We start from the raw sequence: 16,723 nt of genomic DNA on the forward strand, positions 1-16,723 counted from the left end.
TTATATCTGATAAGGGCTTGATATCCAGAATATATAGAAAACTTTTGGGCAAAGGATATATTTTTATTTTTTTTAAAGATTGTATTTATTTTTAGACAGAGGGGAAGAGAGGGAGAAAGAGAGAGAAACATGGATTTGTGAGAGATACATCAATCTGTTGCCTCTCACACTCCCCCACCTGGGGACCTGGCCCGCAACTGAGGCATGTGCCCTGACTGGGAATCCAACTGGAAACCTTTTGGCACTCAATCCACTGAGCGACACCAGCCAGGGCTGGGCAAGGGATTTAAATAGACACTTCTCCAAAGAAGGATATACGCATGACTGATGAGCATATGAAAAGATGCTCAACCTCAGCATTCTGCAAATCAAAAATGCAGTGAGATGCCAGGTCCTACCTGCTGGGATGGCTGTTATCCAAAACAAGCAGAAAAATAGAGATTGGTTAGGATGTAAAGAAATTGGAACTTAATATTGTTCTGGTAGAGCTGCCATAACAAAATACCACAGACTGGTTCAAACAACAGAAGAGTATTTTCTCACAGTCTGGAGGCTTAAGTCCAAGATCAAGGTGCTAGCAGGGTTGGTCTTTGGAGAGGACTCTCTCAGCCTGCTGTGTCCTCATGTGGCCTTTTCTCTGTGCACGCATCCCTGATGTCTCTTCTTCTGATACCAGTCCTGTTGGATTAGGGCACCACCCTTGTGATTTCTTTTAACCTTAATTACCTTCTTAGAGGTCCTATCTCCAAATATAGTCACATTTGAGGCTAGGGCTTGGGCATATGAATCAGGGCAGTGGGTATGGTGGCGGTGGTAGCACAGTTCAGCCCACAACAAAACCCTCGTGTGCTGTGGTGTTAAGTTGTATAGCTGCTGTGGAAAATAGTATGGTGGCTCCTCAAAGAACTAAAAACAATTTCCATATGATACAGCAGTTCTATTTTGGGGTATATATCTAAAAGAATTGAAAACAGAGTCTCAGTGATATTTGTCCACCATGCTCATTAATCACAATAGCTAGGAGATGGAAGTGACCCAAGTGTCCCTCAGTGGGTGACTACATAAATAAAATGTGATACATACATACAATGGAACACTATTCGGCCTTGAAAAAGGAACAGAATTCTAAAAGATGCTGCAATATGGATGAACCTTGAAGACGATATGCTAAATGAAATCAGCCAATGGCAGAAGGACATGTTGTATGATTCCACTAGCATCATGAGAGGTACTCAGGGTAGTCAAAATCATAAAGGCAGAAAGTAGGTTGGTTGCGAAGGGCTAGGTAAAGAGAATGGGGAGTTACTTTTTAATGAATACAGCGTTTCAGTTTTGCAAGATGAAAAAAGTTACCTGGATGGATAGTGATGGTCGCACAACTATGTGAATGTCCTTAATGCCACCAAACTGTACATTTAAAAATGATAAATAGCAAATTTTATATTGTGTATATTTCCAACAATTTTTAAAAATCTGCAGTTAAGCCCTGGCCAGGCACCTCAGTTGGTTAGAGCGTCATCCCGATACACCAAGGTGATGGGTTCCATCTCCTATCCGGGCACAGACAAGAAGCAACCAATGAATGCATCAGTGAGTGGAACATCGAATTGATGTTTCTCTTTCTCTCTCTCCCTCTCCCTTCCCTCTCTAAAATCACTAATAAAAGATACATAATTTTAAAAAATGGGTCTTGTTGATTCTACTGCCATTTCTTACCCACCTCTATTCCGTTTTACCACAAAGGCACGTCTGCATTTGAAACCTCACTGAAGCGCACCACCTCAGTGGGGAGACCCTCCAGGACACCAAACAGTGTTTATCCCCTACCGAAGGACTTTTGGGTTGTTCCCGTTTTAAAGAGCTATTATGAATAAAGCTGTTGTGAACATATCTGTACAAGTCTTTTGTTTTCATTTACCTCAGGTAAATACTTAGAAGTGGAATTCCTGGGTCCTGGGGGAACGTTGAGCAGAGCAATTTCTAAGGTGGTTGTATTTTGCCATTTTTCCAGCAATGTATGAGAGTTCTGATTGCTAGAAATCTATGTGTATTTGATTTGGTGAGGCTTGTTAATTTTATGTAAAAAAAAATTTCTTTTATTGAATATAGAGAGAGGAGAAGGAAGGGAGAAAGGGAGAGAAACATCAATGTGCGAGAAAAACATTGATTGGTTGCCTCTCATGCGTGCCCTGACCCTGCAACCCAGGCCTGTGCCCTGACCAGGAATCCAGCAACCTTTCCGTTTGTGGGATGATGCCCAACCAGCTTAGCCACACCAGCCAGGGCAAGTCTTGTTCATTTTGGCAGTTCTAGTGGGTGCGTACTGTTATGGTGGTTTTAATCTATTTTCCTTATGACTAATAATAGTGAGCATTTGTCAGGTGTGTGTTATAAATACTTAGTCCCTGTTCCATAGTTTGCCTGCTCGTTTTTCTCAACAGTGTCTTTTGAAGAACAGGTGTTAATTTTGATCTTTTTCTTTTGTGGTTAATGCTTTCTGGATCCTTGATAGCACTGTTTGATGCCAACGAGCTCACAAAGGTTTCCTCTGGTTCGTTAATAGAAGCTTTGTTGTTTAGCTTCTGCATTTATGTCTGATCCATTTTCTTTCTTGATTTATTTTATTTTTTTAAAAAGAACTTTATTTATTTATTTTAGAGAAAGGGAGGGAGAGAAATATCAATGTGGTTGCCTCTCATGCACCCCCTTCCAGGAACCTGGCCCACAACCCAGGCATGTGCCCTGACTAGGAATTGCACCGGCAGGCCTTTGGTTCACAGGCCAGCGCTCAATCCACTGAGCCACACCATCCAGGGTGATAAGTTTTTTTTAATGCATGCTGATATGACAGCTGTCACAATACAATCTAACAAAATTGTTTCAAGTGAAGTTAAAGACAACTGAACGCTATTAGAACCATCATGTGGAATACACGTAACACTCTGGCCAACCCAATAGTTTGGAGAAGATTAGTGTTTTTGTTTTTTTAAAGATTTTATTTATTTATTTTAGACAGAGGGAAGGAGAGGGAGAGAAACATCAGTGTGTGATTGTCTCTCACATGCCCCCAGTGGGAACCTGACCTGGCCTACAACCCAGGCGTGTGCCCTGACCAGGAATTGAACCGGTGAGCCTTTGGTTTGTAGGCCAGCTCTCATCCACTGAGCCACACCAGCCAGGGCAGAAGACTAGATTGTTTAAAGTAGAATAAAGCTGCTGTATGCTTCAGCCAACACTAAAAGAATAAGACCCCTGGTTTTGCTTTGTTGTCCTCTAAAACCGAAGTCATAATTAAAAAGAAGGGGTGTCCTTGGGAATTGGTATTGTATGGCTAGAGGTGACATTCTTGGATCTGTGCAGGATGGACCCGAGTGAAAGCATTTACCAGGAATGTTTTATTAGTCAGGAATGAAAGGCGGAGGAGGCTCAAAAACAGTCAGCCACCATCATGGTTCCCATCACAAAGGGTGTAGACCTGCAAATGGGTAGGCTTTATACTCTTAACTGGTCAGCTTCCTGGAAACCACAGTCTTGGGTTCTGAGGGAGTGTGATTGCAAAGCTGAAACATGAAGGACTTTATAGAAGGGCATCACTGGGAATATGACCTGGTCTGCAGCTTGATTTACTGTGGTGCTTGCCGTCTCAGGACCAAGCTGACCCTTGTTAACTGCTGTTCACGGGGAACCATGTTTCACTTCAACCTTCAGGGCTCTCGTTTGACTATTTACTACAGAGGTCTGCACCTGCCGCAGCTTCACCCGGGATCACATCTCAATCCTCAGAACTCCCCATGGGGACCTTCTGCTGGTTGTGTAGCATCTGTGGGGGGTGGGATCTGGGCTGTTAGGGGGCGGGCCCTTCTCACTCCCACTTGCACGTTCACTGCCAGCCATGCCTGTGTATTGGATTGATGTGTTAGTGCCATTTCTTTTCAGAGTTAGCTTTTTCACATTGTCACTTTGCTTGACTCCTGTCTTGTTGCACGTATCAACCAATATCTTTGCGGGGATCTAATGAGCTTCAGCATTTAAAGCCTTGAGCTGGCATTCAGTTTATACTGAAGTACCAGTTCTGCTTACCAAAAGTGGCCCTAGCTCAGTGCCAGCAACTCTGACTTTTTACCCATTTCAGGTTCAGATCATCTTGGTCCCAAGGCCTGTAATCATTTGCTTTGCTGGATTAAACTGCATGTCTAGGAACTTCAGCTGTCCTAAGGAAAACTTTGGAGGGAACCACTACTACATGGTTTGATACATCTGTTGCCCTATTCCCACCAGCAGTGTGTGAGGATTCCAGTATCTCCCCATCCTTGCCAACTTACCTGTCTTTTTATTTTATTATTGTTATTATCGCCACCCCAGTGGATGTGAAGCAGTACTTACGGATTTGATGTGCATCACAACCACATTATTTCATTGGTTCACATGGAGACATCGTTACCCCAGTATCATTTGTTGGAAAGACTGTTCTTTCTTCTGAATGGTCTTGGCACTCGTTTCTAAAAAACTTCACCCTAACCGTGAGGGTTTATTTCTGGACTCTCGATTCTCTCCCATTGATCTGTATGTTTATCCTTATGTCGGTGCCATGCAATCTTGAGTAGTGCAGCTTTGTAGTAAGTTTTAAAATCAGGAGGTTTTGAGTCCTCTAACTTCATTGTATGTGTTCTTTTCTGTTTTGCACAGATGATACTATATTACAAATAATATTTTGCACATATTTTTAGATTTAATATGTAATATCTTATTCTATATCAATTAACATAGCTACCTTATTTTTTGGAGTTACATAGTATTTTAATAGTACAAATATACTCTATTGATATATGAAGGGGACCCCAAAAAACCCGGAATTATCTTTTGGAGGGCGGGCCCCTTGTGGTTCAGGATTCCCCTGCTAGGTGAGTGTTCTAACAATCCATCTCAATCAGTATACCAGCTGGCGTTGTTGTGAGAAGCTGCGTTCAGCTTCAGTGAATTTTTTTTGAAGGCTCACTGTGTTTACCCATTTCATGATGGGTGATTTACAAGTGCACCTGCCCACACTGCTGAGTGTTCAGCTGTTTTTGACCCAACACAACATGACTCCTGTGCCCCACCCTCCCTATATACCTGATCCCGCACCAAGCAACTTTTTTTTTGTTTTTCCCAATGAAAAAAGTGCTCAAAGGGACACGTTTTGCTAATGTGGAAGAGGTGAATCAAAAAATGGCAGAAGCATTAAAAGGCATAAGAATCAATGAGTTTAAAAACTACTTGGAGTGGTGGAAAAAAACATCTCAATAGGTGTATTGCGTCAGTTGCAGAGTACTTTGAAGGTGACTGAAGTTTAAACATGTAAGAATAAATACGCAATTTGTTAATAAATTCTGTTTTTTGGGCGGTCTCCCCTTGTACATTTAGAGTTTATAATCTTCGGTTATTACAAACAGTGCCGCACTATGGGCCTTTGTAAGCATGTCACCACAAACTGTAAATATCTAGAGAATAAATTTCTGGAAGAGAAACTGGAAAGTCAGACATAAATATACATTTAAGCCCTGACTGGTGTGGCTCAGTGAGTTGGGTGTCATCCCGCAAACCAAAAGGTTGCTGGTTCATACCATCTGCAGTCATGTACAGAACCTGATCAACGGTATTCCACTGGGCTCCCATTCCCAGGAGGTCTGTGTGTGCTCACTTCCCCAACAATGTTATTTAGGATAATGATTCTCTTGTCGAAGTCCGAAATTTCTTGGGTGAAAGATATTTCCACAGGATTTGGTTGAGGTCAGTTCTTATTTGTTCAGAATCTCAAGCCCAAAAGGATAAGTTAATTCTTGAAAGAAATGATACTGAATTTGTATCAAATTGAGCTGCTTTGATTTAACAAGCCACAACAGTTAAAAACAAGGCTATCAGAAAATTTTTGGATGGTGTCTGTGTTTCTGAAAAAGGGACAGGTTAGCAGGCTGACAAATGAGATTTAAGTTGTATGCTACGGAAACAGCAAGATGCCACATGATCCCTCAGACTCATTTGTGATATTTTAAAGATGCAATAAAAGCTGTGTATAGGGGAAAAATAGAGTCTCTTGTTGACAGCATAAAGATGGATCACGTTTTTATATCTGTTCTGCCAGTCTCTGGTCTTTTCATTAGAAGAATTTAAACCATTTACATTTAAAGTAATTACTGATAAGGGTGGACTTCTGCCATTTTGCTATTTTCTATATGCTTTATAGCTTTTAAAAAATTTTTTATTTCTTGCATTATTGCCTTTTATGTTTAGTTGAACTTTTTGTTGTGAAATGTTTGGATTTCCTTCTCATTTTCTTATGTGTATATTATAGATAATTTTCTAGTGGTAACCATGGGAATTACATTTAACATTCTACAGTTATAACAATTTAATTTGAATTTATACCAACTTAAGTTCAACAGCATACAAAAAATCTTTCTATACAGCTCCTTTACTTTCTTCTTTCTCTTTTTTAAAAAAGATTTTTATTTATTTATGGTCAGAGAGAGGGGAAAGGAGGGAGAAAGAGAAGCAGAGAAACATTGATGTGCAAAGAGAAACATCACTCAAAACATCACTTGGTTGCCTCTTGCACACTCCCAACTGGGGACCTGACCTGCAACCCAGGCATGTGCCCTGACTGGGAACTGAACTGGTGATCTTCTGATTTGCAGGCCAGCGCTCACCCTACCAGCCAGAGCCTCTTTCTCTTTTTGATGTCACAGATAACATGTTTGTAAATTGTATCCTCATTACCCAAACTAATCATTGTTTTTTATGCATGTCTTTTTTTTTTTTAATCCTCTCCTGAAGTTATATTTATTGTTTTTAGAGAGGGAGGGAGGAGGGTGAGAGAGAAACACTGTTGTGGGAAAGAAACATCAATTGGTTGCCTCCTATTCACACCCTGACCCAGCATGGAACCTGCAACCTACGTATGTGCCCTGACCAGGAATCAAACCCACGACCTTTTAAGTGTACAGGATGACACTGCAACCAGTTGAGCCACTCTGCCAGGGCTGTTACTTCCTCATATTTGAAGGAGAGTTTTGGCAGATACAGAATTTTTAAAAATTTATATTCAATCATAGTTGGCATAGAATTCTTGATATATGGTTTGTTCCCCTCCCCCTGAAGTATTTAATGTAATATATTATCTACTGCTGTCTGGCCTTCAAGTTTTCCAATGAGAAATTGGCTGATAATTTTATTGAGAACCTCTTGTACATTACAAGATTCTTTTGCTGTTTTCAAGATTCCTTGTTTTTCAACAGTTTCATCATAGTGTGTCTTGTGAGTTTATGCTACTTCATTTAGCTTCTTGGATTTGTAGATTTATATCTTTCACCAAATTGGGGGATATTGGGGTCCCATTATTTCTTCATATAGTCTTTATGTTCCTTTCTCTCTCTCTTCTAGGACTCCATAATTATTATTATTATTATTTTTTTTTTTTTACATTTGTTGTAGAGAGATGGGGAGGGAAGGAGAAAGAGAAATACTGATGTGAGAGAATAACATCTATGGTTGCCTTCTGCAAGCGCCCTGACCAGGGACAGAGCACAGAGCCTGAACCACTGTCCTTTTAGTTTACTATGATGCCTGACCACCTGAGCTATGCCTGGCCAGGGCTCACATTGGCCCACTAGATGGTGTCTCCAGGCCCCTTAGACTTTGCTTACCTGTGTTCATTCTTCTTTTTTTCTTCTCAGACACGATAATTTCAATTGTCCTATCTTAACGTTTGCTGATCCTTTCTTCTGCTTGCTCAACTCTGCTGTCAAACCCTTCTGAATTTTTCATTTCAAGAATTATACTTTTTAGCTCCAGAATTTTCATCTGGTTCCTCTGTATAAGTTTCTCTTTGTTGATCTTCTCATTTTGTTTATACATTGTTTTTCTGGTCTCCTTTAGTTCTCTGTCCATGTTATCATTTAGTTCTTAAGCATACTTAAGACCATTGTTACAAAGCCTTTGTCTAGTAAGTCTGATGTCTGGGCTTACTCAGGGATGGATTTGTTGATCTATTTTGTTTCTTTGAATGGGCCATATTTTCTGGTTTCTTTGTATGCCTTGCAGGTTTTTTATTGTTGTTGTTGAAAATTGGGCATTTGACTATTACAATGTAGTAACTCTGGAAATCAGATTCTCCCCTTTCTTGGAGTTGGTGATTTTTTTTAATTGTTCAAGGCTGTAGTAGTCTGTTTTGGGACATTTTCCAAACTATTTTTGCAAAGACTGCTCTTTGTCATGTTTGATCACTGATGTCAGGCATTCTTCTTTTTTCTTTTTTGTAGCGCTTGTTCATCTTTTTTTTTTTAAGAATACATTTATTTATTTTTAAAGAGGTAATTAAAAAACTTTTTAAAGATTTTATTTATTTATTTTTAGACAGAGGGGAAGGAGGGGAGAAAGAGAGGGAGAGAAACCTCAGTGTGTGATCACCTCTTGTGTATCCCCAACTGGGAACCTGGCTTGCAACCCAGGCATGTGCCCTGACTGGGAATTGAACTGGTGACCCTTTGGTTTACAGGTCGGCACTCAATCCACTGAGCCATACCAGCCAGGGCAAGAGCATATTTATTAAAGCTGGGATGAAAGAAGGAAGGGCCTGACATAGAAGAAGCAATAGGAGAGAGCCTTGGTGGGGCTGCTTTGGCTCTAGAAATATCATAGGAAAGAAGTGAGCCAAGGCGGGGCTGCTGTCAGCTCACTGGACAGTCAGGGGAAAGGGACCTTGGGCACAGGGTCAGGGGTTAGCCCGGGGTGAGCTGTGGCTGACCACTGCTCCTCTGGTTATCTGATGTTTTAAGCAAGATTTCCGTGAACACCAGGAGCTCAAACAAACCCAAAACAAACAAAATACCACACACACAAAAAAAAGAGAGAGAGAAAAGCAGAAAGTAAACTCCTCTCTGCCTTTGCAGATTGGTTCTGTGTTGGGACACTCCTTCAGCACTTAGCTAGGCTTGCTCTAAGCCTAGGGATTAGCCCAAGGTGAAAGTTTCAAGTCTTTTCAGGTCTTGCCTGATCACGTGTCTGGGTATGTGTGTGGCTTTCAAAATTTTCCCATGTACATGTTGCTTTGGAATATCCCGATTTTTCAAAGTTTTTTTACCCGAACTTTTCTATACGTGTGAGTCTCTAGTCTGCTTTGCAGCTTTTATTAGCAATGCCTCGAGCTTCTTGCCCTCCCCCTGAGTTCTGTTGAGGTAAAATAGAAACAAGCACCTTGCATCAGCCCTTCAGATATGCCCCAGACAGGTTAAAACAGGTGTACACAACAGTTTGCAAATCAGGTTTGCTCTGAGGGAGGGCTGGGAGCTGGGCTGCCACTGCTTCAAGACTAAAACCACTGCCGTGTTAGAGGGTGTGGGTCAGGGATCAGTGAAAACACAAAACTTTCCTATTATTTTGAAGATGGCTTGACTGAGCATTTGCTTGATTGTCATAAACTTTTGACTGTTTTCTACAGCTCCAACCAAGTTGATTTAGACAGTTACTGCTTGTTTTTTAATATTTCTGTGGAGGAACTAGACTTTGGAACTTGTCTGCCATTTTAGAGACCTGTAGGTTATCTTTTCACTCTCTTGATAGAATACTTTGAGGCACAAAGGTTTTTACAGTCAAGGAAGTGTACTTTATCTGTTTTTTTCTTTTGTATCTTTTGTGCTTTTGGTGTCATGAAACCACTGCCAAATCCACCATCCTGAGAGTTTGCCTCTTTTTTAGTAGCTGCAGCAAAGCTCTGCTGATGACTTCTCAGCTGGCTGCGGGTTCCCTGCCCATCTTCAGAGCGTCGCTGGGGTGAGGGCGGTAGACCGTTCTGCTTGGCCAGGCATGCTGGCGGTGGACTGAGAATGGCGTTTTGTTGAGATGCCTTTTCCAGAAAGGAAGGTAGAATGGCTGCTGGAAAAATTAGTCAGTACTTATTAAATGTGAAGCATTCTTACTACACCGAGAAGTTTATGGTGCTCTGGAGTACACATTTTTAATTAAAAATTATTTTTCTTGTTATAAATTAATATGTAAATGTTTAAAGGTGACTTCCAAAAATATCCCTGCTGACGCATAAGCCAGGCAGGAGGAAATCAGTTTAGCCTCTACTTGCTTTTCTTCTCTTTTTTAAAAATTATTTTATTGTTGTTCAATTACAGTTGTCTGCATTTTCTCCCCACCTCTTCTCTACTTTATTTCTAATGAACTTACGTTTTGTGGTTTTTTTGTGTAGGTGCTGCTGTAACTAGAGCTTGGTAGCGAAAGCATCTGTGTATTGGGCCCTCTTGACATAAGAGATGTGGGGGGATTCTCGATCTGCTAACAGAACAGGACCTTTTCGGTAAGTCTGAAAATTTGAATATTGTTAATATTTTAATGATATAGTATAACTTTTTTTGGTCTACTATAAAGGAGGATATTTTCTTTGTATAGAAATAGCTCTGGTTCTTAAAAATTGGAAACTTTAAAAAATTTCTAGTCATTTCTGAAGTGATTTTGAGCCTGAATACCCAGCATGCCAAGTGTTTTGTGTTTTAGCATTTTTCAAGTATTATAAAATGTCTTTTAGCAACATAATACATACTTGGCTAATAAGGAAAGTCAGCATGAATGTTTATAAATGTACATAAGTATTTCATTAAGTTCACTAATACATTTCTAGAATCCAGAGCAGTGTCTTGCCCATGTGGCACATTGATTTTCAGCTACCAGAAATAATTCTGAAAAAGAAAAATCACTGGATGCAATTTTCTAAGCCACATTTCAGTGTTAGGCATTATTGAGGACAGAGATAAGTAGAGAATGTGGTACCATTCAATTGTAGGTTTTAGATTTGGAGGGAGTTAATTTATATTTTTGAAAGAGGTGCCTTTTTAAAAAAGATTTTATTTATTTATTTTTAGAGAGAGGGGAAGGGAAGGAGAAAGAGTGAAGAGAAGCATCGATGTGAGAGATACTCATATTCAATATATCAGTTGATTTCCTCTTGCACACCCAACTGGGGACCTGGCCCGCAACCCAGGTGCACGCCCTGACTGGGAATCAAACCGGTGACCAAAAGGTTTACAGGTTGGCACTCGGTCCACTGTGCCCATAGCAGCCAAGGTGAAGGGAGTTACTTTTTTAAATAGCAAATATAGTAAACACGATGATAGTATTTTTAAAAACTTTTGCATCATGTTTACAATTAATAAAATGCTGTAGGAATGTGATTTTTATCATTTTACTTGATATACAGCCAAGAAATCTGACCTAAAGTTACACATTAAAAGGTATTGATGCTCCAGTTGAGATTTCTGTTGCTAGTAAATTTCCTTTTGGATTGGAAGTCTGCAAGATTTTACTGTGCACATTTAATAGATGTTCCATTTATTGTTCTGAAGCTTGGGGTCCCCTGAAAAATTGAGGTAGAGAATCGAGTTAAAAAATCCATATAATATTTAGTAAAGCTAGTGTTTCATAGACACTAAATGATAGGGGTCTTTCTGCTTAGTGATCCTTAAATTAAAGCAGTGGTAGTGACGCTGGGTATGTTTTTTCTTTCAAAATATTACGGTCTGGGTCAGTGGTCAGCACACTGCAGACCACAGTTCATTTTTGTTTTATTGGAACGCAGCCGTGATCACTCATTTACAGATTGTCTATGGTGGCTTTCATGCCGTAGTGGCAGAGTCGAGCCGTTGGGACAGAGACTAACAGGACTACTATCTGGCTCTTTATGGAAAAAGTTTGCCAATTCCTAGATCACTGGGCTTGTACTTTTTAACATTTTTATATATTTAGAATTGTAATCTGTTCTTCTTCTTCTTTTTTTTTTTTTTAGTTTAAAGTGAATTTATTAGTGAAGCAGTGAGAAAGAAAATAGGCTACTAAAGCAGCAATCAGCCATTCTTTTGACTTATATTTATGGATAGTTTTGTAAGTAAGGCTGTTGCTTACAGAACTAACCCATTTACATGGTTTAGATAAGCCTTTAGAAATGTTAGGTGACTTTAGCTCTGTTGCCTAACTTTCTCAAAATTTTTAGAACACTTTTTCTTTCACTAATTTATCATTTAAAATTATATTTCCTCACCTTAATTTTAGTTTAACTATAAGTCCTTACATGCTATTTTTTAAAGATCTTTGAGAAGAAGGGAGACATAGTTTATACAGCGTAAGTTTTAGGGGGAGTAATTTGGATTTTTAAAAAAGGTATCTTGCAGGAAAATGATTTATATTTCATTTTAACAACTTTTTTTCTTTTTAACAACTTTTCTTGAAATTTTTTTATTTGGTTAAAAATTATTTTCATAGTCACTGCTATTTCATATTAATAGAACTGTTTCTTGAATAGTCTGCATGAAGTACAGTTCTAACAGCCCCAGTACAGAAGGTTATACTCTGGGTCTGTTGGATCTTCTTACCCTCAGAGAGGGAGGTGGTCCCGAGGGCGTATTTGCAGACAGTGCTGGATGTGTTCCGGTCAGAAAACATGCAAATGCAGAGACCTCAGCCCTTGTCTTGTGAGTGTCTGCTGAGGCCGAAGTCTTCCTGCAAGCTAACTATTGCGATTTGAATGATTTTAAATAGGGGAGACATCACAGTTAGTGTGACACCTTTATTTTAGCATTAAGTTGTATTACTTATGAAGAACATTTAAACTCGCTCCTCTTGTGATGAACCACGTAGAAATAACTAAGTTAACGAGAACTAGTGGTAATCATCATGTTCTGAAAATTCATTAAGTAATAACTGTAATGTTTAGGTTGCTGTTGTTCAATTTATTACTTTAAGAAAGGATTTGGCGTTGTAACTATTTGTCTTAAACTGAGTGACCCAGAATCAGTTGTCCTTTGAATCTTTCTAGTATAATCGAGTAGTCTGAGTTCAGACGGGTCATGTAATAGACCCTGTATATTCCAGGAGGAGAACTGAGTTGGACCTGATCTCTTAGTATTTTTGTTTTATGGCTAAATAGCATATAACCCTTCAGATCACTTAATGTATTCCTTTTTCATGTCCTACTGTTCCCCTCAAGGTCAAAATTCTGGGTACCTAATTGCCTGTTTAAATTTCCTAAACTTTTATCAAAGCCAAAACAATGTAAAATGACTTGCAAGTTAGGCAAAGGACAAGAAGTTGGGTAGTATAAAAGATTGGGTTGTTCTCACTTATTGCCTGAGTTCTGTAAACTGAGAATATGAATTTAATACTAATTTTAATTTAATTTTTTTAAAGATTTTATTTATTTATTTTTAGAGATAGAGAAAGGGAAGAAGAAAGAGAGGGAGAGAAACATCAATGTGTGGTTGCCTACTGGGGACCTGGCCTGCAACCCAGACATATGCCCTGACTGGGAATCGAACTGGCAACCCTTTGGTTCTCAGGCCCATGCTCAATCCACTGAGCTACACCAGCCATGGCTACTATACTTATTTTTAAATATAATTATTACCATGAAAAATTAGCATGAAGCATTAGAATCTGGAATATCAGCTTCTTCACTGGGGACCTGAGGATAATGCTTGAAGGCATAATGCACTCTTGTAGGTCCCTCTCAGCATTAAGCTCCTGGATGCTATTGCTTGGCTTAGTCGATTTATACATGCTTTGTGGCATGATTCATTCTGCCTTATGTGATACCCTTTTGTAGTTATAATAGGGACCAGGTATAGTAGGGAACAGGTGAGAGTGCTTCTAGGTGGAGCCACTGTACTGGGATTTAAATGCAGCCAGGGCTGGCGCTCAGCTAGTGTACACAGGTGTGCTCCGACTGGTTATTTACAGCCAGTGTTTCTTCATTCGGGGCCTGCATCCATTCTGTTGGGTAGTGTCCATGCTGTAACTGTGATAAAATATTTTGGAATATTCCTCCTATATGCAGCAATGAGAAAGACACCTCCTGAAACTTGCTGTCAGAAATTTACAGTGCATTGATTCTTCCGATGTATAGGAATCATCGTGTTGATCTTGGAATTTTAAGTTCCCTGGCTGTAGGAAATGGACATTGCTATAGTGTGTCACCATTGCTAGCTTATCTGGTGTTGCGGATTTTCCCTGTTGCAGGACTGGGTGAAAGCTTTTTCTGCAGCAGTCATGTTGAAAACCTTGTGTTGACTTTCCTCGTGTTCTGAAATGGGAGCATAAAAGTTTACTCCGCCACTTCGTCCTAAAATAGCAAAACCTTGCTGTTTTCTGCATATCTAGGACCTTGTTACAGAACTCTGCCCCCCAAAAAAAATGTTTACAGAAGAATTTGCTGTGATTAGAGAAGAGTATGCTGGTGTGTAGATTGCAAACTCTCTGGACAATATGAATAACACTGTCTTTGTTTCTACAGTGGGAGCCAAGAAGAAAGGTTTGCTCCCGGGTGGAACAGGGATTATCCTCCTCCTCCCCTTAAGAGTCATGCTCAAGAGAGACACTCTGGCAACTTTCCTGGCAGAGATTCACTTCCCTTTGATTTCCAGGGGCACTCGGGGCCTCCCTTTGCAAATATAGAGGAGCATTCTTTCAGCTATGGAGTTAGAGACGGACTGCATGGTGACTATCGAGGAGGGGAGGGATCTGGACATGATTTCAGGGGGGGAGATTTTTCATCTTCTGATTTCCAGAGCAGAGATTCATCACAGTTGGACTTCAGAGGTAGGGACATACATTCTGGGGATTTTCGGGATAGAGAAGGACCACCTATGGACTATAGGGGCGGCAATGGTACTTCTATGGACTACAGAAGTAGGGAAGCATCTCACATGAACTACAGAGACAGGGATGCTCACCCTGTTGACTTTCGAGGTAGGGATGTCCCTCCACCTGACTTCAGGGGCCGGGGCACTTATGATTTAGATTTTCGAGGCCGGGATGGATCTCACACAGATTTTAGGGGAAGGGATTTGTCAGATTTGGATTTCAGGACCAGAGATCCATCTCGTTCTGACTTCAGGAATAGGGATATATCTGATTTGGACTTCAGGGACAAAGACGGAACACAGGTGGACTTTAGAGGCCGAGGTTCAGGTACTAGTGATCTCGACTTTAGGGACAGGGATACACCACATTCAGATTTTAGAGGTAGACACCGGTCCAGGACAGATCAGGACTTTAGGGGCAGAGACATGGGAACGTGTATGGAATTTAAGGGTAGGGAGATGCCCTCTGCGGATCCAAATATTTTGGATTACATTCAGCCCTCTACGCAAGATAGAGAGCATTCTGGTATGAATGTGAACAAGAGAGAAAAATCTGCACATGACCATACAACAGAAAGGCCTGCTTTTGGCATTCAGAAAGGAGAATTTGAACATTCAGAAACAAGAGAAGGAGAAACACAAGGCATAGCCTTTGAACATGAGTCTTCATCAGACTTTCAGAACAGCCAAAGTCCACTTCAAGACCCAGACAAGTCACAGCCTTCTGGAGGTGAAAAACAGAGTTCCGATTCTGGTCTGTTTAAAGAGGAAGGTGGTCTGGACTTCCTTGGCCGGCAAGACACTGATTACAGAAGCATGGAGTACCGGGATGTGGATCACAGACTGCCAGGAAGCCAGATATTTGGCTATGGCCAGAGCAAGTCTTTTCCTGAGGGCAAAACTTCTCGAGATGCCCAACAGGAACTTCAGGTAAGTTGTTGGAGTGAAATGCATTTTAGCTTTTTCATAGGGCTTTTCTGAGGGATGAAGTGTAGAGTCCAGGACCATTAGTTCGGAGTCTCTCCTTGTACAACCATTACAAAGCAAAATGTGTACTTGGGTAATGTAATGTACCTCCCTGGAGGAAGGACCCTCAGCTCAAATCATTTTTTTTTTTGAAGATTTATTTATTTTTATAGAGAGGGGAAGGGAGGGAGAAAGAGAGGGAGAAAAACATCAGTATGTGGTTGCCTCTCATGCGTCCCCAACTGGGGACCTGGGCCGCAACCCAGGCATTTGCCCTGACTGAGAATCGAACCGGCGACCCTTTGGTTTACAGGCCGGCACTCAATCCACTGAGCCGCACCAGCCAGGGCTATTTTGGAATTTATTTATAGATGACATCTTTGATAAATGACATATGGCTTAAATTTCTCCTTCTTTCCTATTTTCTCATTCAAGAGAAGAAAATTACAGTTTTGAGAAAGTTTTATTTGTTTTTTTCCCTGATTATAAAAGTACTATTCAGTGTTGTTTCTCTTAAGATTCTACTTTGTGACCTGACTGGTGTGGCTCAGTGGTTGAGTGCCGGCCAGCAAATCAAAGGGATGCTGGTTCGATTCCCAGTCAGGGCACATGCCTGGGTTGCAGGCCAGGTCCCCAGTGGGGGCCATGTGAGAGGCAGCCACACATTGATATTTCTCTCCCTCTCTTTCTCCCTCCCTTCCCCTCTCTAAAAATAAATAAATAAAATCTAAAAAAACCCTGAAAAAAAGTCTGTGTCTTTAAAAAAAAAACACAAAGATTCTACTTTATTATTTTAAGACTCCCTCAATGAGTCTTGTTTTTAGCACATTTGTATTCTGATGATTTGAGGTCAAATTTTGGACCTCAGTAAAACAGAAAATTACAGTTTTTCATATCTCTTTTATAAATAAAAAAAAAGATTTTATTTATTTATTTTTAGAGAGAGGGGAAGGGAGGGAGAGAAATACCAATGTGTGATTGCCTCTCGAGCATCCCCCACTGGAGACCTGATTTGGCCCGTAACCCAGGCATGTGCCCTGACTGGGAACCACACCAGCCAGGACAGTTTTTCATATCTTCATATGATG

The 16,723-nt window shown here is 40.4% G+C and overlaps 1 protein-coding gene across 3 annotated transcripts in view; it reads left to right on the forward strand.

Moving 5' to 3' along the window:
* RBM6 (RNA binding motif protein 6) overlaps window positions 1–16,723 on the forward strand; it is an 85,601-nt gene that overhangs the window by 5,432 nt on the left and 63,446 nt on the right. For 2 of the 3 annotated variants that reach the window (XM_024566202.3, XM_071222157.1), the window contains exons 2-3: window positions 10,232–10,339; window positions 14,321–15,599. In XM_024566202.3, the coding sequence (XP_024421970.2) occupies window positions 10,296–10,339; window positions 14,321–15,599 (1,323 nt within the window). In that variant the 5' untranslated portion in view covers window positions 10,232–10,295. The remainder of the gene's footprint in view (window positions 1–10,231; window positions 10,340–14,320; window positions 15,600–16,723) is intronic. The other variant, XM_071222158.1, reaches the window with a different exon arrangement.

Source organism: Desmodus rotundus, chromosome 8 (genome assembly GCF_022682495.2).
Source record: "Desmodus rotundus isolate HL8 chromosome 8, HLdesRot8A.1, whole genome shotgun sequence".
In the NCBI taxonomy this organism is placed as follows: Eukaryota; Metazoa; Chordata; class Mammalia; order Chiroptera; family Phyllostomidae; genus Desmodus; species Desmodus rotundus.